The sequence below is a fragment of the Mus pahari genome, chromosome 23 (genome assembly GCF_900095145.1).
Source record: "Mus pahari chromosome 23, PAHARI_EIJ_v1.1, whole genome shotgun sequence".
NCBI lineage: Eukaryota > Metazoa > Chordata > Mammalia > Rodentia > Muridae > Mus > Mus pahari.
Window position 1 is genome coordinate 12,545,129 of NC_034612.1, and position 23,600 is coordinate 12,568,728.

General features: G+C 42.3%; 1 protein-coding gene across 3 annotated transcripts in view; it reads right to left on the reverse strand.

Annotated features, from left to right (window-relative positions):
* Ift81 (intraflagellar transport 81) overlaps positions 1 to 23,600 on the reverse strand; it is an 80,507-nt gene that overhangs the window by 40,025 nt on the left and 16,882 nt on the right. For all 3 annotated transcript variants that reach the window (XM_029533737.1, XM_029533736.1, XM_021222669.2), the window contains exons 9-11: positions 18,323 to 18,486; positions 16,823 to 16,918; positions 15,230 to 15,376 (exon numbers count right to left, since the gene is read on the reverse strand). In XM_029533737.1, the coding sequence (XP_029389597.1) occupies positions 15,230 to 15,376; positions 16,823 to 16,918; positions 18,323 to 18,486 (407 nt within the window). The remainder of the gene's footprint in view (positions 1 to 15,229; positions 15,377 to 16,822; positions 16,919 to 18,322; positions 18,487 to 23,600) is intronic.

Genomic DNA, 23,600 nt, shown 5'->3' on the forward strand with positions numbered 1-23,600 from the left:
CTGACCTGCTTGAGTTCCAGTCCTCCATCCTTTGGTGATCAACAGCAGTATGGAAATGTAAGCCGAATAAACCCTTTCCTCCCCAACTTGCTTCTTGGTCATGATTTTGTGCAGGAATAGAAACCCTGACTAAGACACCCCATCTCAAAAAATCAAAATAAATAAATGAATGAATAAAATATTTAATTAGATCTCAATTGAATATTTGACACTACAGGATGCAGAGTATCATCAATAATTTTCAGAGCTGATAAATATTTGGGTTTCTTCAAATATTTGATTTATACATTTATTTTAATATTTTTGGTTTTTCGAGACAGGGTTTCTCTGTGTAGCCCTGCTGGCCTTGTAGACCAGGCTGTTACTGAACTAGGAATCTGCCTGCCTCTGCCTCCTGACTGAGATTAAAGGTATATGGGGTGTCACCATGCTCCACTTAAATATTTGATTTTTTAAATTTTTATTTTATGTGTATAGGTATGTTGCCTGCATGTATGTCTGTGTACAATGTGCTTGTCTGATGCTGGTGAAGTCTAGAAGAGGAAATTAGATCGCCTGGAAGTAGAGTTAAAGATGGTTGTGACCACCACGTGGGTGCTGGGGATTGAACATGGTCCTCTGTACGAACATCTCGTGTTCTTATCCCCTGAGCTATCTCTCCAGCCCCACAATGTTTGCTTTTATTACCATCAACCATAGTGAAAATGCTACTCACACAAACACACAGGACAAAATGGTAGCAGTTTGTTTATGGCCATCTCAGAACTGTTGAAAATTTTGTCTTAATCCTAGGCTAAAGTTAATTTAACAGCATTTTTCAATGAGACTCAAGATAGCAACTCAGACAGCCATTTTTAAGATCAAATCACATAACACAATACAAACCAAAGATAAATTAATTTGATATTTATACACTGAGGAGTGATGGTGGGGAAATATGAAGTCTTTGTTTCTTATAACCAGAAAACTGTGTTTCTATAACAGCATTTTATCTATCTATCTATCTATCTATCTATCTATCTATCTATCTATCTATCATCTATTTGTTTTTGAGACCGAGTTTCTCTGTGTAGCCCTGACTGACCTGGAAATCACTCTGTAGATCAGGCTGGCCTTGAACTCAGAGACCCACCTGCCTCTGCCTCCTGAGTGCTGGGATTCAAGGCCACCACTGCCTGGCTATACAGCAGAAAATTTTGTATGGGCAGCAGAAATATTACAGTTCTTAATAGGACAATGATATTCAATGTGAGCTATGGGGTGATGGTGTGTGTGTATGTTGTCTCTGTGTGTGCGTGTGTTTGTGTGTGTGTGCATGTGTGTGTATGTGTGTGTTGTGTATGTGTGTGTTGTGTGTGGCTGTGTGGGTGTATGTGTGTGTGCATGTGTGTGTATGTGTGTGTTGTGTGTGGCTGTGTGAGTGTATGTGTGTATGTTTGTGTGGTGTGTGTGTGTGTGTGTGTGAGAGAGAGAGAGACATCATCCCATGGACTTGCCATCCACAGTTATAGAAAATGAGCCTTAGAGCAAGGAAGTTCAAAAATACTTTTCCTTCTTTTCTTTGTAGATTTTTGAGATAGGGTCTCCTTAATGTAGTCCAGGCTAGACTGAACCTAAACATGACACTTGACCTTGGCCTCCTTAGTGCTGGAATTACAGGCAGATGACAACACACTGAGTTTGATTATATGGGGGTGGGTGGGGAAGAGACAGAGAGAGAGAGACAGATAGGCAGACAGACTCACAGAAAGACAGAGACAGACGGAGAGGGAGAGACAGACAGAGAGAGGGAGAGGGAGAGGGAGAGGGAGAAGGGGACCCTTGTAGCTAGGCTAGCCTTGAACTGATCCTCTTGCTTCCACTTTCCAAGGCTAGGATTACAAGCATGCACCACCATGACTGGCTCCCCAAATATTTCTCTATAATTAAGTTAGTCTTGCTACTCAGGAATCCAGCCCCCACACAGCAATTTTTCAATGGCTGGGTTACAAAGCTGCTGAAAAAAAAAAAAAACTCTGAGCAATAGCAAAGTACCCAGAGTCTAATTCTAATAACTTGCTAATTTTCCCTTTAAGAATAAATGTGTACACCAGCTATAAGCCCAGCTTCAGAATCCCTAGAGTAACTATACGTTCTATTAAAAGTGTCCTGGGCAAAGCGCCCAGGATGAAATCAGCCCTGCTCATCTGGTACCCCGTGTAACATCTAGGCCAGTTTCCCTTCTCTAGCTTTGGCTCCATAACTATTTTTAAAAGCTAAAAGCCAGAGCTGCTGTTGGTGGAAGAACGACCCCACAGATTACTCACCGTACTCTGTGAGAACCGGTTATTATTTGGCCTTCATTGTACATTGTACCTAGAGGAGGGTACAGTCGGGGTCACATGAATCACAGTTCCATACAAAGAAGCAATAGGTGGCCTTCTAAGTGCTCTGCTGCTCCTGGCTAACTGAGGAGAAGGAAACACATCACCCTGTTCTCATTCCTGGACGCTCCTCCTAATTACCACTTCAACTTTAGGTTATTTCTGGGCCGTTAAAGAATATACAAAACAATACAAAGAAACTGGCTCTTCAAACACTTTAATTTTTTCTTTGAGACAAAGATCTTGCTATGTAACAACAGAGGCTGGCCTCCAATCCCAAATGTTCTGAGTGCTGGGATTACAGCTTTGTGTCACTGTGCTACCTTAAATATACACTTCATAACTTCTATGGAATATTTTTCCAGACACAGTCAAAAGGACCACGCATTTCTGATATTCTGCCAAACTGTTCTTCAGAAGGCTATAACATCTTTATAATCAATCTAAAAAGTGAACCAATTGTCCTCTTTAGCCCATACTTCTTTATTAGGAAGCTCGGCTCTCCATCGTTTCTTGAGCACCTGCAGGGATCTTGTGGAACAACCTGCTTGCCTCTGACTCATCTATTCACCAGCCTACTATGCTTTGCTTCTGTGTCTGTAACAGTGATTCTCAAACTCTCCGGTCTCAAGAACCCTTTATATAATCTTTTCTATTTGGCTCAGGCTGGTCTTGAACTCATCACCCTCCTGTCTCATTCTTCCGAGAACTGAGATTACGGAAAAGTACCACCATGCCCAGCGATCCTCTTAAAATCATCAGAGATTTCAAGATTTTATGTAGACCCTACCTATCGATGTTTACCCCACTAGAAATGAAAATTAGCGACATAGTGTACCACAAATTCTAAAACACAAGGGAAAGCAAGTACGAGCACTGCTGGCTCCCGAAGTATGTTTGCCCAGGAGGCTTCTGTGAGCTCCTGTCTCAGAGCGGTGACAATGGTGCCTGGAGGGATGGCCAATGTCAAAGGCTCAGGAGCAAAGTGGCACGGCCAGAGTCCAGACATGAAAGACAGAGGGAATGGATCAGACAGAGGAAGCCTGCAGAGGGTGTAACTGAGTGGACTGGGAATGTTTATGCAAGTAAGATGAGTAGGCTGGATTCCAAGGATGGAGAGTGATGGACAGAACTGAGGGGCTGAAGTGACACAGACACAGATGAGTCAGCCGTAGGCATGGGGAAGTTCAGTGAGAGCATGGGAAATAAACATACTAAGGTGATAACGTGAGCTGTGGGGCACAACATTGATATGTGGATGGCATGTGGAAGAAGAAGCTGGAGCAATTGGTATGTTGACTAAATTAAGTACTGCGTGAGGGCACTCATTCATACAGGCATAGTGGCACACATCTGTAATCCTGACATTCAGGAGTCTGAGGGGAAGAAAACCCAAAAAACCTGAATTTGAGGCCAGTCTGAGCTAGATGAACACCACTGCACGACCAGGCACAGCAAAGCAAAACAAAAACAGATGTAAGGATGTAGCTCAGTGCACAGGGCGTTCACCTAGCATGTGTGGGACACAGGCTGATATCCAGAAATGTAAATCAAAAGAGATGTATTTTATTTGCATGAGTGGTTTGTCTGCACATATGTATGTGCACTATCTGTGGGCCAGAGGAGGAACCTAGAACTAGAATTGTAGATGGCTGTAAGCTCCAGTCCCTGCATACAGCCCCTGCATACAGGAGCTCCAGTCCCTGCATACAGCCCTGCATACAGGAGCTCCAGTCCCTGCATACAGCCCCTGCATACAGGAGCTCCAGTCCCTGCATACAGCCCTGCATACAGGAGCTCCAGTCCCTGCATACAGTCCATGTTCCTGACTCTGACTTTCTCCCTCAGATCTACAGGCTGCTCTGAAATACTCTCCCTTCCCCGCTTCTGGGCCCCTGAAATGGAAACTTAAGGGTTCTTTGGAAAGTCAGTTGTGTTGGGTGGTGTTTTGCTGGGGTAAACATGTGAAGGAATGTTTCATTGAAGTGAACACAGATGGAAGACTAAGGCAAACTCATGAAGGAAAGGCTGTTCTGCCAAAGCTAACATGTGAAAGGACACATGATGAAAGATTCTTTGTCCAGCCTGGTCTACAAAGTGAGTTCCAGGACAGCCAGGGCTACACAGAGAAACCCTGTCTTGAAAAACCAAAAAAAAAAGAAAGAAAAAGAAAAAAGATTCTTTGCTAATGACACACATATAATGGTCTACCTTACATTGCGTAGTTGAGCTGCATTTGTTGGGACTCCACAGAAACCAAAAAACTTGTGATGGTGTGCTGCAGCTTCTTGCCACTTCTACAGACTTGGGCTGATTGGCAGAGTGACATCAGCTGAGACAGACGCACATGCTGAGGCAAGACCCATGGAGGACATGTGATGTTTGGAGGGACTATAAAAAGGACCCGACAAACAGTGACAGAGGCTGAATTTGGCTGAGGTAGCCTCAACACTTGCTGGTCTCTCATCTTTGCTGCTCTTTGCTCTGCTGAGTCACACAACTGAGAACTTCTCCTAACGTCCCTCAGGGTCCCTCCTACTGACTCCTGCCTGTCCCTCTCTGCTAGACACTGCTGCTGATTCGTGTTTGCTATCCTGACTGTACTGAATTAGACTACCTGTGTATCCATGAAGTGTTTGCGAGTGGACTGAGCTGTCACTGCTGACCTGTGCACTCAACTGCCGGTTTCCAGACAACATGGATAGGAGTTGCTCCAAAGAACCTTTCTATAAACAGGTTCACTTCTCCACCCTCCCACTCTGTATCCTTTCTTTCCCACTACCTCTGGTGGGTTATAGGCTAAAAGGGAGGTTAAAACATTTAAGAACCATCATTAAAAATAAGATTTGAAAAACTTAAAGTTCCAGGCCCTTCCCACTTCTGAGCCGAAAGGAGCCTAAGGACAGGCTGGGACTGCCACCACCACTGTCCTGGGTCTGTGAGCACTTGGGGAAAAGTGCTTCAAAGCATTTCTCATTAAAAACTGCGGACATACTTCAAAATATTGCTGAATTTTACAAGCCTCAAACTGATCAAAGAGGTAAGTAAATGACCTTTAGAGGGAAGGGAGGTGGTAATGAAAGTTGCGTGAATTTTATATTTATTTCTGTCAGTAAACACGGGTTAAAATATCAATAGTGCAATTCCATTGTTTAAACAACAACACCCTGGTCCTAAATAAAAGGGCTGTTGTTTTAAAGCTGATTGTTATTTTTTGTTGTTGTTGTTGTTTTGATTTTTTTTTGAGACTGGGTCTTACTATGTAGCTCTGGCTGTCCTGAACTCACTGTGTACACCAGACCAGACTGGCCTCAAACACACAGATACACCTGCCTCTGCTTCCCGAATGCTAGGATTAAAGAAGTACACTATTACGTTTGGCAAATGAATGCATCTTAACTTAAAAAATTAGTTGAAATTTTTCTTCTTAGATTATGCTTGAAAGATAAAATCTTGACTAGGCATGGTATCTGACGCCTTTAATCCGAGCACTGGGGAGGCAGAAGCAGGAAAATCTCTGAGTTCGAGGCCAGCCTGGTACAGAGTGAGTTCCAGGACAGCCAGGGCTACACAGAGAAACCCTGTCTCAAAAAACAAAACCAACAGCAAAAACCCCTCCACCACCACTGCCTAAAAACCCTAAACGTTCCTTGCTTAGTTGTAAAAGTGTTTAAAAATATACCCTAGAGTGGGTTTGGAGAGATGGTTCAGCAGTTAGGAGCACTTAGGTTCTTAGCAGTCACATGGGCATTTACAACCACATAGCTCTGGTTCTAGGGGGTCTCCTGCCCTCTCCTAGCTTCTGAGAGTACCAGGCACATATATACATACATACACACATACACACATACATACATGTCTGTGTATATGTACATATAGACACACACACATACATGTGCTACACAAACACACATGTAGAAAAACACACACTTTAAAATAAGTAAATGTTAGAGGCTATGTAAAATAGTTCTGAAGAAGAATTCCAAAGTAGATGTTTCCGAGAATCACTGTAAGCAGCTGGGCAGGAAGGCAGCTCAGCAGGAAAAAGTCCCTGCTATACGACAGCCTGGGTTCAGTCCCGAGAGCCCATGCAGAAAACCCGATGTGTCCGTGTACATCTGTGTCCTAGCATGTGTGAAAAGTGCCGGGAAGCAGAGCAGAGAATCAGCAGAAGTGCATGAGCTACGCTGGAGCGTGTAGCTCAGAAACAACAGAGAAGGCGATGCAAGCAGGAGGCAGGAGGAGAGAAGCAGCTCCCAAAATCTTCCGCTTGTGTCCACGCATGTGCCAGGGCATGTGCACACGTACACTCAAACACATAATTAACACACGATCCTTTTATGAAAAGAAATCAGTTTCATGCTAGTGAGACACTTCAGTGGGTGAAGGTGCTTGCAGCCACACCTGACAACCTGAGCTCTAACCCTGGGACCCGCAGAGTGAATGGATTTACCTCCCTCATGACATCCCCTGACCTCCACAGGTGCTCTGTGCACACAGATATACTCACATGTAAATAAATGAAAATGTAAATTTAAAACTAAAAGAATGACTTCCAAATTTAAACATTCTATCTTTAAAGAAATAGTGTTTCACTGCGTGTGTTCATGTGTGTGAGCTTGCACATGTATGTGACTGATATCACACGTGGGTTTTATGTGGTGGTGGTGGACACTGACTGGGTCCCTCATGTTTCAGCAGCAAGCACTACTGACTGAGCTACCTTCCCAGACACAAACAAAATTGTAAAGGTGTGCCTGGTGCCTGCGGAGGTCACAAGAAGGCAGCGGGTCCCCAAGATCTGAACCACCACGTGGATGATGGGAACTCAAACCTGGGTCTTTTACAAAAGCACCAAGTGTGCTTAACCAGAGTGCCACCCCCAGGCTTTAAATGATCTTAGTAGTAGTAATAGCATCATCATCATTTGTGTGTGTGTGTGTGTGTGTGAGTGTGTGTGTGTGTATGCGCGCATGCGCGCGTGCATTCCCAGAGGCCAGAAAACAGCATCCAATTCCCAGAGGCTGGAGTTACAGGTGGCTGTGAGCTGCCTGATGTGGATTCTGGCCCTCTGAAAGAGCAGTAGGTGCTTTTAACCAATGAGCTATTTCACCAGTCAAGAGACTTGTTTGAAAATACAAATCATTTTAAAGGGGGAAAAGAAAGGCATAGGATATAAGCAATACATTTGTACAAGATTAAGATAAAAGCTTCCCACTGTGCACTATAATAGGTCACTCAAACAAATGTGCCCTCATTACAGTGAGATTCGAAGCCTGCCATTGGGCAGAAAAGTGCAATTCAGCACTATCACCAATTGTGTGTACCACTATACACATGGAATCCAACGTTGTCATTTGGGAAAGAGCAGCCCCCCCACTGTGAGTGCTTAGGTCAGTAGGATTCATGCTTTTCAGTTCAGGACCGTAGGTGCTAAGGGAACTCGCTCTTATGTGGACACTTATCTATCTGCAGGCACTAGTGTGAGTAATGAATTAATGATTTACAGTGCTAGCTCTGCCTTTAGGAACAATATTACAGACTCAGCTCCTTCGGGATTGAAATGGAATTTGATGGGGCTGGTGAGGTGGCTCAGTGGGTAAGAGCATCCGACTGCTCTTCCGAAGGTCCTGAGTCCAAATCCCAGCAACCACATGGAGGCTCATAACCATCTGTAACAAGATCTCACACCCTCTTCTGGAGAGTCTGAAGACAGCTACAGTGTATTTACATATAATAAATAAATAAATCTTAAAAAAAAAAAAAGAAATGGAATTTGATAAATGTTCTTTCTCCTTTTATCTGCTTACTGTGTTCCTAACCTTTTACAGTAATGATCAGAATCTGGGCTGGCTTATTCCTGAAACCTTGCAAGCCCATCAGGATCTACAAAAGAATCACTGGATTTTCGACTTCATTCTGAACACTTACATGAAAACAAGAATCTGCCCCTACTCCAAACCTTTTTGCTTCGATATCCAGCACGAAAATTATATTTCGAGCAATTAAGCTGGAAGGGTTTCACAAGACAACTACATGGTACGAACGAACGTTCTGCTGCTCAAGACTATGAAGAGCCACGCATAGTTTAAAGGAGAAATGAGAAATTCCACCAAGCTCTCAAGATTCTTCTTACAACAACTGGACCAGAATGAGTACTGTCTGTTCTCAAATCCCATCAGTCCAAACCCTGTGCTAGTTTCCATGTCTCAATTAAATCGCATCTTTGTCAATTTTCTGGTCAAATGATATTTAAATAAAAAAAATCCATAGAAATAGGCTTGAGGGAGCTAAGGAGTTCGGGGACACGATGCCACCATGTGCAAACGACACGCTGTGTCCAAAGGCAGCATTCCCATCAGTCAGGCTATTTTTCGCTTACAGGCTCAGAAGTTTGCTCTCAGAGCTGCTACCTGTTCTAAGCAAAAAGAAAATGTTTCAAAGCAACCTTTATTTTCTGCTAAAATGGCCGTCTGTTCACAATACCCAGCGTAACCAGGGTAACATAAACACATACACAAACACTATCCCAACCTTTCCCAACTTGTTAGAATTAGATTTTAAACTTTAAATTGGAAAGTCTCAGCAGGCAAGCATGAAAGATGTAATTATGTGCATATGGTAGTATCTAGTTAGCTGTGCCCTCTTTACAGTCCATAATGAACAATGTTATATGTGCTGGTAGCAATCAGCCTTAAGCAGAGGCTGGCCCAGGAATGTCTATCTGTAAGAGAGCTGACCACGCCCTCCCAAGTCTCCGGGCTTCTCCTTGGAATCAGACCACAGCTCACAGCTCACTCTGATGGACGCTTCACCTGCCGTCCCAGTGCTTTTAATGTTCCAAGAAAAAAGATGAAAATCTAATACTGCCTGCTTCACATACTACTTCTATTATAGTAAGCTGAGCCAAATTTATTTGGTCCGATTTTGTTCTATGTCTTAGGAAATTTTAGGGCCCACAGGCCCTGCTATGATAAAGAGAACAATGTGATTTGAAAGGTTCTAAAAATATTGCAGGCTTGCCGCGGCTCACTTGGAAGGGTGGATGATTCAACCACAAGTGTCAAAATTTGGTTCCCAATTTTTCGGGAACTGACAGCTGCAGCAGATCTTGCCAGGATTCCCTTATCTCCACGCTGCTTCTCTTTGAAGTCCTTAAAGAAGATTTCATAATCTTCCCTATTTAGCTCTAGGATTTCTGGTGGTGGCTGCAGAATGAAATGCTTGGCTGTTTTTAAAGCTGCTTATAATAGTATTTGACTAAGCACATTTTCCGAGCTGCCGAGCTTCTGGTGATGGGGAGGGAGAGGGTACAATGGGCTGCACCCAGTGGTGACCTCTCAGCCCATGGACCAGGGGGACGAACCCACAGGTTCATTTGGTGCTTTAAAAGAATTTAGACCCAAAAGACATACTCCAATCTGAATGAAAACCCTGGGAACATAGCCTACAAGCTTAGATTGTTGACTGAAAAAAATGGCAAAACAATACACCAAAAGACCTGGCTACAGGCTACCAACTTAAGTAGCAAATTTCACCTTGAGACGTCAACAGCCATAGTGAGGGTGAGGATGATTAATTTTTCTCATCAACTGAGGCTTGCAAAACAGTGCTAAGACATTTGTTAATATTAACATCCCGATTTAAAAAAAAAACAAAACTTTTTTACTGGGCAGGCAGATCTCTGTGGGTTTGAGAACACTCTGGTCTACATATTGGGCTCCAGGCCACCTAGGCTGCACAATGAGACCATGTAGATAGAAATGGAAGCAGCAGGTGGGGGAGGGAGGAAGGAAGCAAGGAAGCTTTCATTCCAAGTGTCTGGGACCCAAGCCGCATCTGTGGTCTTTACTGTTTCTGGACTTGTGAGCTCAAGAGCGCTACAGACTGTAACGTCCACAGAGACTGCTGTCAGCATGTGCGCTAGAAGGCCACAGCGATGGACGGCGTGAGCAGGAAGACAGCATCCCATCAGGGAGTGCACCCTGGAAGAGGATCCACTGGGCTAACACCTTCCTGCTACCTGTAGAGAAGCACACTGGCTGCAGCACTGACACCAATGACCTTCACGGTCCTGCCTTCTCATTCCTGCAGCTGCGGTGTAGCTGCTCTAGCTGCATCCAACGAGAGACGTCTGTGTAACACATGGGAACACTTCAGAGCAGAAAAGGAAGGTCACTTAAGATCTTCTTCCAATACTCAAAGGTGTCTTACCTTGGAATAATGGCAGTGACTTGCACTTTAAACCATACATGGAATTATGTTGTTGTTTAAATTTCAATTTTATTTTTATTTTATATGTGGAGTGTCTGCCCAAATGTGTCTATGCATCACCTAAGTATGGTGTCCATGAGAGGCCAGAAGAGGGTGTTGGATCCCCAGAATTACAGATTCCATGTGGATGCTGGAATTGAGCCTAGGATCCTCTGGAAGAGCAGCCAGTACTCTGAAACACTGAGATGCCTCTCCAGCCTCCATGTGAAGATTTTTAGCTAGAATCTAATATCAAACTAACTTACAAATTAAAATGTGTTTTCTCTTACAAGTGATAAAATTTAGAAAAGTCACACTGAGGTATTCCTATATGTTCTGTGCAGGGTGATTCCCACTGACTTTATTCACTGACTTCTAAATCTTAATTAACTAATTAATTAATTAATTTAGCTTTAAGACAGGATCTCTTTATGTAGCCCTGGCTCTCCTGGAACTCACTCTGTAGACCAGGCTGGCCTCAAACTCAGAAATCCACCTGCCTCTGCCTCCCGAGTGCTGGGATTAAAGGCGTGCGCCACCACGCCCGGCTTCAAATCTTTTCAACATGGAATTTTATTCTCAAAGTCTTATTTTCAGCCTAAGTATGTTGTTCAGATAGAAGAACTGAGGTGGTTGTTCTCAACAGGATGAAAACACGCCCCACTTGTCTGCCCAGACGCTTCCTAGACGCTGCCCTGCTACAATGTAAAAACACAATTCTGAGCTTGAGGAAAGGCTATATATACACAAACCCCAGCCACCCTGAGCCACTCAAAACCCATAAAAGTTACAGGAAAAATGTTAATATCATCTACATTACAAAGCACCTGAGGAAAACAAAAGAAGCTAACACCCTAAAGGAATCTGTTAACTCAAGTAAGAACTAAGATAATAGTTAAAAAAACTTTTTCCATTGTTAGAACGATCAAAACTACATTAGAATGTGTCAAAAAATACATGCAATTATTATTTTTAGAATCTACACAGGTGTTTGGGGGAGATTCTTTGGCTTCTACTCAAAACACAGTACAATGCTACTCAAATTTCTCAAACCCACAGAGCAGTATTTCTGTTTCTGTCTCCAGAGATAGGCCTAACATGATTTAAAGATGTATTATCACTTGTTTCTCTCTGGAAGGGTTGGATTGGGGACAGGAAACAGTCCAACTTTCATACTATAACAATCTATTCAGGAAGCTGGGCAGATTCATCAGCTCTGTAGATAAGCGCACTGGCCGCTCTTCCAGATGACCCTCATGTGGCTAACAAGTCTCTAACTTCAGGGGCTCCACCTCCTTCCTCTGGTCTCCCCAGACACCAGGCATGTACATGGCACAAAGATACACATACAGAAACACCCCCCCCCACACACACACACACATAAGAAGTTTGAACTGGGCATGGTGCTTCACTGATCTTCTCCATGTCTCTGACTAATTATATTAACAAGATTACCATCACAAGTATATTCCTATTGTTGGACATCCATTGCCAAAGATATGGGTATTTGGGGTTTTTTGTTTACTTGTTTACCATTCATTTTATTTATTTATTTTACCAAAGGTATGTTTTTAAAGGCTGAGCACATGGTAATGGCTCAGTGAACAGCTGCTACAATAATTCTTACCAGTGCTATCTTACTCCATCTTGAATCTAGGTTATGTCTCAAGTAGAAAATTATTTCATAGTTTTCTAATAGCTCCAGTTTGAACGTTGCTCTCAAATGTTAAGCCGTGAACTAGAGTTTTAGCTTCCACACTGGCCACGCAGCGATAATGAGACCAGAGAAGTCCCAGGAGCCAAGGCACGGGAGCGTCTGGTGCTCTACAGACCCTGCAGGCACCAAGGCAGTCAGTCTTCAGAGTCAGCAGGGAAGATACACCTAGTCGTCCAGCATTAACCATTCCGCACACTCTGTACACTCACACTTGCTGACGTGTGCCCAGTGGATGAGTGGTACTCAGAGGACTCCTACGTCCACTAACCCCCCACCCCCAATAAAATGACGGTTCCACGTGTGACGTGGTGACTCGGCCTGCTCTGTAAGAAGCTTTGATATCAAATATTTGATGTGTTTTTCCTAGAGACCATCATCCCCATTTTACAGATGGGAATCGTCACAAGTCAAGAATCTTCTCAAGGTCGGTAAAACATAGACAAGTCTCAGCTGTGCATTGCTCCCCCTGAGCGCCCTTAAGTGGTAAGCTAAGGCTGAAAATCATGTCTGCACGAGGGTCCGCCATGGCATCCTTTACAAACACTATACATCCTCTCGCCTCCCCACCTTCTCTCAGAGTCTATGTAGTCCATCCAAGCTGGCCTGGAACTTGCGATGTAGCCCAGGCTGGCCTCAAACTTCTGACAATCTTCCTGCCTCAAGGCACTCCTGAGTGCTGTGTTTATAGGCACAAGTCACTACCAGCCTGCTTCCTGCCACTATCTCTTAGCACCTTCTCATCCAATGTTTTGACAGATAACATTTTAAGTAAGAGGGGTTTGGGTGCCTACCAAGTGATGCCAAATAAGAAACTTTAGAGAAGGCCATCTATCTTACATAATGTTAAGCAGAACAAGTTTCCTCCCTTTTGCCCATATGGCCTATCCTCTATCAAAGTTGAAAATAAAATTGGTCTACCAAGATTTGTTCTTTAGAAATTATGCATAATGTTCCCCCATTACCTTCTGTTCTTTTAGGTAAATGCCAAATAATTTACTTGATTTGTTCTGGTTTTGATCACACATTTCTCAAAAATTAAGTTGACCATAGCAATTCCAAAGCTATCTTCTTCCACTTAAAAAGTATTCTTTAATCCCAAGCAGAGGCAGGCGGATTTCTGAGTTTGAGGCCAGCCTGGTCTACAAAGTGAGTTCCAGGACAGCCAGGGCTACACAGAGAAACCCTGTCTCAAAAAAACAAAAAACAAAAAACAAAAAAGGATTCTTGGTCTGCCGTCAGATACCTCTACACAACATGATGTTTCGAAACTAAAGGCTTACAGCTTGTCACTTGTCACTGGGTTCTTTCCCCCATGTTTGCATAGAGAGAATGCCCAGTGAGCCCAAGGCAGGATCCATGACACTGTGGTCACAGCACTTGTCCTGGGACTGGGCATTCCCAGTTGATAAAAACTAGGAAGCAGTGCAGGCCCCTGTAATCAAAACTGCCGGGAAATTAACCTTTGTCTTTCTCGGACAGCCAAGATGTCAAGAAGCACACATTCAGCTTTTAAGTATCATTTAAAATATGCTGTGTCTGATAGCTAACAGGAAGTAGATGCTAAAAGCCAAAGAAATTTTGTTGTTGTTTTTTGAAACACTAGCCTAGGCTGGCCTCAGAGTCGCATCAGTGCTTGCTCCCCGGTTCCCATGTCGTGGCAGCAGGCAGGAATCTCCTATCTAGCTCCCAAAGGATGTTTTCAACCACATGCTGCTTTACTAGAGTTGCTAGCTCCCCTTCAGACTAAGAGCCACACTGGAAAGCTACAATCAGAATCACAGGAGAGAGATCTCTGCAGCAGAGGAAGAATCCATCTGTGCTGGGCACAGTGAAGGAACACGGCCAATTTTTCACAGTATGAACTCAAGAACTTCTCAAAGTCCAAAATGAGGTTTGGCTCTGAGCAGCTTTTCAAAGGAGCCTCTGCTGAGGTCTAGAAGCTAAAGAATACAGGCAAGGGGTTGGAGTCCAGCTGTGGCCTGCCACTTGAACTGTTACGTAAGAAAGCACTGGGCAGAGACAAGACTCTGGGCTTTATTCAAGATGTCTGGCTTTGCCCTCAGCTGCTCTTGAGCTAACTTTATGGAAAACAATGAAGAACAGTATTTTTGCTGCTCGAGTCCAGCCATCAGCAATCAGGATTAACTGCCCCACTAACTTACAAGTCTGATGCCATAAACGTAACTATTAAAGCATTGCTCAAAACACAAAGGACATAAGACATTTGAAAGCAGGTAAGCATGCAGGTTGAGGTCACCCTGACGGTTAGTCAAATGCACACTACTGACAGCAATTCAGTGATAACGCTTTCTTACTTCTTTATTAATCAACAACGACAAATTCTTATTATCTATTTGATTCTACTAGGTTTGCTTTGCTTTTATAATTTAATACTTAAATAAATCCAATATAAAGTCATGAAAATGTAAAGGTACTGGTGATGGAGAGATGGCCCAGAGCACGCCCTACTTTTCCAGAGGACGGAGTCTGAGTTCCAGCACCGACATCAGGTAGTTCACAACTATTGTGACTTCAGTTCCACGAAACACACCACCTCTGGCCTCTGCAGGCATGCACACTCACAAGCACACACTTCTCCATCACCACCACACACACAAGCACACACTCCTACACACACACACACACACACAATTTAAATCAAAAGGCAAGTAAAACCCTGGAACACTGTTTTGCAACACACCAGTCTTTCTTATCTTATATCAAGAAATTTTCAATATTACCTCAAAAAGACATAACATTTAATACTTCAGCTTTTGTAACTTTTACTAAATGAGATTAACTTCACACCAACATACACTTAAGAAGTTAACCGCGTCAGTGATCTGGAAGAAAACTTCGCTGTCATACCCTTGACCCACAAGACGTTTCAACTTACCTCATCTCCCTTCAAAACCTCTGTGCCATCCAACTCCCGGGTCTGGTTTGTCTTCACCAACACCTCTCTCTCCAGGCTGGCCAGCTTCTCCTTGGTCTCCTGAAGCTCCTCAGCTTTGGCTTCTTTCTTACGAGAAATGATGGATGCCTGGTTGGATATTTAGTATGAGAATGAAATAATAAATACATTCAGTTTTCTGTTATCTTGTGAAATTACCTTTGGGGGAGGATCTTCAGCAATATAAAATTTCAGGGTCAATTTTGCTGTTCCTGACCAACACTGCCTGCTCAGACAGACCTTCTAGGGAGGGTCGCAGAGTAAGACCCAGTCTACAGTTTGTACACTTCCACTCACTGGAAGGAAATAAAAATACTTTCTTTTCAAAAATATCATGAAGGGCAGCTCACTAAGGTTAATACCAATATTTTAAAAAACGAAAGGCCAAAATATCTACTACATTTGGTACATTTAATAAACGATTTATTTTTATAAGATATTTCTGTTACATGTATGTGTGTACACATCAGTGTTTGCATGCACCATGTGTGTGTGGGGGCCCATGGAGGTCAGACGAGAGCACTGGAACTGGGGTGACAGGAGACTGCCAGTGCCACAATGGCACTGGGAACCAAACTGGGTCCTCTGTGAGCAGCACTCGCTCTGCACCACTGAGCCATCTCTCCAGCTCAAGATTCATTTGTGTGTGTGTGTGTGTGTGTGTGTGTGTGCATGCACACATCATGTATATGTGTAGGTCCATGGAAACCAGAGGCGTTGAACCCTTTGGAGCTGAAGTCACAGGCTTCTGTGAGCTGCCTGACCTGGGGACTGGGAACAAAACTGGGGTCCTCTGTAAGAGCAGCAAGAACTTTTAACTGCAGAGGCATCTTTCTAGCATTTTAATAAATAAGATAGATAAAAGTCAAACATCAGAATCATCAGAATTGTACATATTATTTACATAATCCAAATGGATGTTCTTAAAGGTGAATGAACATTTAAATGAGCTAGAACTCTGGAAATGTTCTTTTCTGTCTTTTATTTATTTATTTATTTATCTATTTATTTATTTATTTTTGAGAGATGGTTTGTGTTTGTTTATTTTTTTGGAGAAAGGGTTCCTGAATGTGGTCCTGGCTATCATGGAACTTGCTATGTAGAGCAGACTGGCCTTGAAATCATAAACATCCTCCTGCCTCTGCCTCCTGCATTAAAGGCATGCACCACTACACCCAGCCTTCTAGAATTTTCTTAAGATTTTTAGAATGTTATCAGCCAAATTGTGACATAGTACAAATGCGAAAGAGTAAAACATGACAGGAGACGGGTACCCTGTGCACAAACCCCTTAAAAATTCTATTTTTCTTTTTATTAAAAATAAATAAAAGGGAAGCGATGAAGGAATGTTTCCCCTCATGCAAGGACTCCATGTTAAAAGACAGGGAGCGAAGTGCGCTCTGGGTGGGAGCTGAGATCTCACCTGACAGAGAAGAGCCCAGGGTCTCCCTACAGCCAACACCATTTTGAAGTTATGAGTTAACCCCATCAGACAAGAAACAGAAGAACTTCCCCGGCAGTTACAGATCGCCTTACCTGTTGCCTGTACAGTGAGAGCTTGCCTTCAATTGGCTCGTTTCTCATCATTTTCTTTTCAATCAACTGATTGATCTCAGTATTTACTTCATTGACCTAAAACAGTGTAAAAGTGAAAGATGTTAAAACTCTCCCTGGCAGCCAGGAGTGGTAGTGTATCTAAGTACTAGGGAAGCTGAGGCAGGAGGATAGATACTTAAGGTCAGCTTTAGCTTCTAGTTCAGTAGAACTCTCTTAGAAAAACCAAGCAACCAATCAAACAGCCAGACAACTATACCACCATCCCCAAGGTTATGTGCACTAAGCGAGCAAGCTCAGCCTAGAAGCAGGCCACGCTGGCTTGAGTTTGTGTAACAGTGAGCCATTATGGAAGTCACCAGGAGCCAAGTCCCAACTACTGTAGGAGTGGACTGTTGTGAGCACTTTTAGAAACCACTTAAATTTAATAATAAATAATATACAATTTGATTACTTCTACAGATTGAATCAGATGTGTACACCATCTTGAAGCACTTATAGGAATTATTCTTACATTATTATATGAAATCTGAAGTTACCCACACACCTCTGCTGTGACTTACAAGTCACAGATAACAATGTGAACCCAGACAGACATTCCCCAGAGGCAGAGGACAGGGAGTTCACAGACCCAGCTGAGAGCTGACATGGAACATCTAAAACTCACTGATAGACACCATTTATATGCTCATTAACCTTTCCAAAGTAACAAAGCAGGGTAACATCAGTCCTTCAACAAAGAAAAACAAACAAACAAACCGGCTTGGTATATCCATCCTTCAAAAGTCTGAACCCCTAACTTGTGACCTCCAATGTAAGCCACATCTGACCTGAGTATCCATGTTGCCTAAGTGAATTAAAAGGGCAATATGGTCAGAATTAGACACTTAACTGAAGAGCTTATTAAATAAGTCAAAGAGTCAGCAAGTAAAACCTGTCAATCAATTTCCATGAGAACTGTTATTTTTGTTTGTTTGTTTCAGTTGTTTTTTTGTTTTTGTTTTTTTCCAGACAGGGTTTCTCTGTGTAGCCCTGGCTGTCCTGGAACTCACTCTGTAGACCAGGTTGGCCTCGAACTCTGAAACCCGCCTGCCTCTGCCTCCTGAGTGCTGGGATTAAAGGCGTGCGCCACCAATGTCTGGCTGAGAACTTTTAAAAATATACAAATGATTAGTGTTTTATTTATAGGGAACAAGATGTTATAATACATTAACATCCAGTGAATTCTGAAGCAAAGTCCAGTCAAAGTACACATGAGAAGTACACATTTTTTGTTTTATACTTAAAGACAAAAAATCATATTATATTATGATTATTCTGAAGAATACAACATTCTAGAATCTCCACAAGGACAACGCATCAGCAGCGCTGTGAACCCTTAGCCCAGGCTAGCTTTAGAGTCACAAGGAGGACACCACAGGAAGAGTGCAGGTCCTTGTCACAGGACAGATACAGCTGAACTAGAAGAAGACCATCACTTACTTTAGTCTCAAGTTCGAGAAGGTCAGAGTGGCCCATAGCTGGCTCAGAAACCACTTTTTGTAAAAAATGTAATTCCTTTTTCTTGCTTTCTAATTCTTTTGGAAATTTTTCAGTGACCATGTAGGAGTTAAATTTTATCTCCTCCTCTAGCCTCTTCATTAAACCTTTAAAAGACAAAGTAAGTAAAAGTTTAGTTCAAAAGGGCAGGTATTGTGATGGTCCGCATCTGCTTTGTGATCAGAACGAGGAGTGGGGTTATGTGTTAAAGCTCTCTGTGCAGCGTCTACACAGTACCATAGAGACCACTGAAGTCTTTCCAGGTCAGTTAGTATGAGTATAAATCATAACTTACATAAAAATATTTAGATAATTAGAGCAAAAGTGTATTAGGATCTTTCTAACTTTATAAACTAGTTCCTTAAATTACAAAATACACAAATAATAGTTACAGGAGCAGGTCTATCAGTGTCCTATTTCACCTTCTAGGTATTTAAGAAGCCAGTGGGTCAAAGGAAAATACAAATCTCCCCCAGGAATTCTCCTACACATGGGTACTTTATACTTCTTCCTCTTCCCTTCCCTTTCCCATCTTTGTGTATATGTGTGTGTGCTTGTATGCGTTGTTTTTCAAGACAAGGTTTCTCTGTGTTCTGGCTGTCCTAGAACTCACTCTGTAGACTAGGCTGGCCTTGAACTCACAGAGATCCTCCTGCCTCTGCCTCCCCAGAGCTGGGATTAAAGGCTTGCCTGGCTTCTTTAACTTTGAATAGTTCATAAACAGCAACGAATGGTAATGTGCCAGCTTCAGACCAATGCAGGCAGAGCTAGAGGTCAATAAGTTCAAATCCGGAGAAGAGAAAGAAAAGTGCCCACTTGAATAAATGTTTCAGATTTAGTTGCTTTTAGTTTTTAAAGTATTAATTTATAGTAAATATTTTTAAGATTTAATAGTTTTCTTACTTTGGCAGATGTACAACTATATACAGATTTTCAGTGAATAATGGTTTTATTGTAAATTCCCAGCCTGGAGAGATTTACATAGTTTATTTCTGATCTTTCCGTTACACATTTACAAATTCTGGCTTGACTTTTAAAAATGATGAGTTTCTAGCTTAAGTAACCTACGTATAAGATTGCATAACAAATCTGGCCCAAAGCCTTACAATTATTTTTAGTTCTGCTGTACAAATAGGACATGTAAAATTTTATTAATGCAAATTCACGAGTTTTCCATTCATTCTCTCAGTGCCCCCCCCCCCACTTCTTTGCAGGACTGGAAAAGGTAGAGAAGGGAAGGGTGCACTGGGGTCCTCTCAGGTGCCCATCCCCACACACCTCACTAACTCTCCATCCTGTCTTCTCTGTCATCTCCAGGTGGTTAGGCACTTCCTACAAGCACAGGTGCATGGAATCAAAGTCTAAAATGTTTTTTTTACACATAAGACTCTTAAATATTATTTCTATTTTTAATAATTTATTTTAATCTATGTGCATTGGTGTTTTGCCTGCATGTAGATCTATATAAGGGTGTCAGATCCCTGGAACTGGAGTTACAGACAGTTGCAAACTGCATGTGGGTGCTGGGGCTTAAACCTAGGTCCTCTAGAAGAACAGCCAGTGCTCCTAACCACTGAGCCATTTCTCTGGCCCTAATTACTTCTTTACTTTAAAAAGTTTTGAAAACACAAACTAACCCTACAGTAACAAAATCAGATCAATACCTGCTTGAGGAAGGGGACAGGGCGAAGGCCACAGTGATGAGAGGCTTGTCAGCTGTCTTGACTAAAGGCTGATGGCAGTCTGGGGATAGAGCTCAGCAGTATGACAGAGTACCTGCCCAGCATGCATGAGCTATGAGCAGGGAAGACTAGGCCTCAGTTCCTGTCCACTTACAAAGTACATGCATAACATATAGTATCTTCTTTTTATCTATGTTTCCCTCACTCGATTTTTTCCTTCTGCTTGTGGAAAACATTGTGTTTTTTTTAATCCAAATTTAAACTTCAGCTCCTACCTCCTATTGTGCAACTGTTTCCTAGAAACTATACATTGAAGCACTACTTCCTGCAGAGAAGCCCCCTAACCAGGAAGGTAACCAACTCAAAATAGCTTCAGGAAGTTCCTGAAATTGACCAGATTCATCAGGCCCCTCCCTCCTAAAGTAAGAATAAAGCTGCTGAGAGTTACTCTTGGACTAGTTGTGATGGTTATTCTTGGCTGTCAACTTGACTACATCTAAAATTAACTAAAACCCATAACTGAAGAGCACACTTGTGAGGGGTTTTTAGCTTAATTTGAAATAGGAAGATTCACTTCTAATCTGGATCTTTGAGGTAGGAAGACAAGTGTTCAATCCATATCTTTTGAGCTGAGAAAACTCACCCTAATATTGGCCATACTTTCTTCTGGATGCCTATGTATGGGACATGGAAGAAGGAAGTTTTTACTCTTTGTCTGGCTTGCTACCAAGTCCACTACTTCACTGACTTTAAAGTCTACTTCTTTGGGATTCCAGTGAAGACCAGTTGAGATATCCAGCTTCAGGAACTGAGAGCACCTACTGGATTCTTAGATTTTTCATTCATAGACAACCACTGTTGGATTAGCTGGACCACAGCCTGTATATAACAGTATACACACAGATACACACACATACATATTCATTCTATAAGTTACATTACACTAGAGAACCCTGACTAATACACTACTCAAACTGTGAAGAAGACTCTGAGACCAGCAAGCTGTCTGAAAGGAGGAGGAATTGTCCTGGCTTCCTGGGAGAGGTGTAGACCAGGGTCACTTGGAAAGGACATTCTCTAACCCATTGAGCTGCCTGTAGACTGTGCAGTGTGCTCCAGGCTCCCAGCTTCTGTGAGCTATCACCCATTCTGGGGTGGGCTTTGGTGATGCAGCTGTCTTTGAGTCCCTTCTTCTCCTGTAAGTGACTCCTCGCCTATATTCTTCTAAGTAGCCCTAAGAAATCCACAGTTCACTAAGCTGGACTTTGGCATCTTACACTGGTCTGTGAGTAGACATGTGCTGCATCTCCCCAGGAAAAGTTGTATGACACAACCTGCCCCAAGTACTAACGGAATATTTACTAAATTCCTGACACATGATACTGTAATGTAGCTATAATATAATGAAATGGTTAGGACATTCATATTCTTTTTATAAGAGAAACATGAAGAACATGTCCTATACATTTAGGGAAAAATCTGTTGAGAATTTATCTCCTAAAAAGTAAAATTTAGTAAACAAAGAATTAAATAAAGGACAACTAACTGTATGCTTACTACTTGAACTAGAACTTAGCCTGAAATGAATGAGAAATGATACAGAAAGCCAGAAATGACAAGTATCAGCTACTCATTCTGTAAATACAATTTTCATATTCATTTCTTTTTTAAGAGTTTTATTTCGTGTCGGGTGTTCTGCCTCCATTGTACATCTGTGCACCACGTGTGTGCAGTGCCCACAGATGTCAGAGAAGGATATCACATACCCCGGAGCTGAAGATGCAGATGGTTGTAAGCTGTTGTGTGGGTGCTGGGAACCAAACCTGGGTCCTCTGTAAGAGCTACAAGTGCTAAGTCACTTTATCATTTTAACTACTGAGCCACTACTCCAGCCCCTGCACTCTCTCTTTTAATAGCTTTATTGGGCTAGCACTTAACTGCCACAAAGTTTACCTATTCAGAGGCACAATTCAATAATTTCAGTATATCAATAGTTATCTAACCACCAGAACAACTTATTAGGTCATTATTAGCAAAGAAGTCTCTGAATTCATTTGTAGGCACTTATGCCTGTTTCTTCCCAGCCCTAGACAACTATTGGTTTCTATTTCTTTAGATCATCTCCTCCTCCTCATTATGTATATGTATATGTATATGTATATGTATATGTATATGTATATGTATATGTATATGTATATGTATGTGTGTTCTATCTGCATGTACACCTGTGTGCCAGAAGAGGGCATCAGATGCCATTATAGATGGTTGTGAGCTGCCAAGTGGTTGCTGGGAATTGAACTCAGGATCTCTAGAAGAGCAGACAGTGATCTTAACCACTGAGCTATCTCTCCAGCCCTCTATGGATTTTCTTATAAATAGTACCATACAATAAATGGTCTTTTGTGATCGACTTTTTAAAGTTATATTTTTGAGGTTCATCTATGTCATAAGCATGCATTAGAACTTCATCCACTTTGGTGGCAAAGCAATATTCCGTTGTATAAATATGCAAGTTAGGAACATGTGGGTTGCTTCAACTCTGGCTTATTACAAATAATGCTGCTATGTACATGTGTGTTCAAGTTTTTGTGTGAACAGATGTTTTACATGCTTAAGTGTATGCCTAAGAGTGGGGATAGTGGTTCTACAGCTGGTGAGATGGCTCAGCAAGTCAGGGTGCTTGCCACCAACCAGATCTGACAATCTGAGTCTCATCTCTGGAGCCCACAGGACAGAAGAAAACCAACTCCCACAAGTTGTCCTCTGTCCTCGATACTCACATGGTGGCACATGCGCCCCCTCACAAATGTTAAAAAAAAAAAAAGGAAAGAATTAGAAGTTCATATAATAATTTTTAGCATTTTGAGGAATTTCTAAACTGTTTTTCAAAGCAGCTACATCCTTTACATTTCCACAAACAAATACGAGGATCATAATTTCTGAGCATCTTGCAAACACCTGTGATTGTCTGTTGCGTTTATTACTGGTATCCTATGTATCATGTACTATTTATAGGTTATCCCCCCCTCGGTTAGATGTTCACATTGTAATATTTCTCCAGTTCAAAACACAAATGAGGGCTTGCTCTGCTCTTAGCTTGTGTGACCCCCTTTGTGATGAGCAAGGACACATTCAATGCCTGGGATGGGATTAATTGGGTCATGAAAACAGCTCATCACCTGCATGAGCTATGAAGAGCTCAGCCGGGGACATCCACTTTATTACCCGCTACCCTACAAACCAGGCCATAGAAAACATTCAGCTTCAAGGTCTAGTAGTTGATTTTTTTTTATTTTTTTATTTTTTTGAGACAGGGTTTCTCTGTGTAGCCCTGGCTGTCCTGGAACTCCCTCTGTAGATCAGGCTGGCCTCAAACTCAGAAATCTGCTGCCTCTGCTTCCCGAGTGCTGGGATTATAGGTATGTGCTGTAATCGCCAACCTTGATTATTCTTCTGTTGAGCCTTGACAAGATTCATATTTTTTCCATCCATCACACTCCTCCTAAGCACACGGAGAAGAGCCTGCCTCCATCACACTC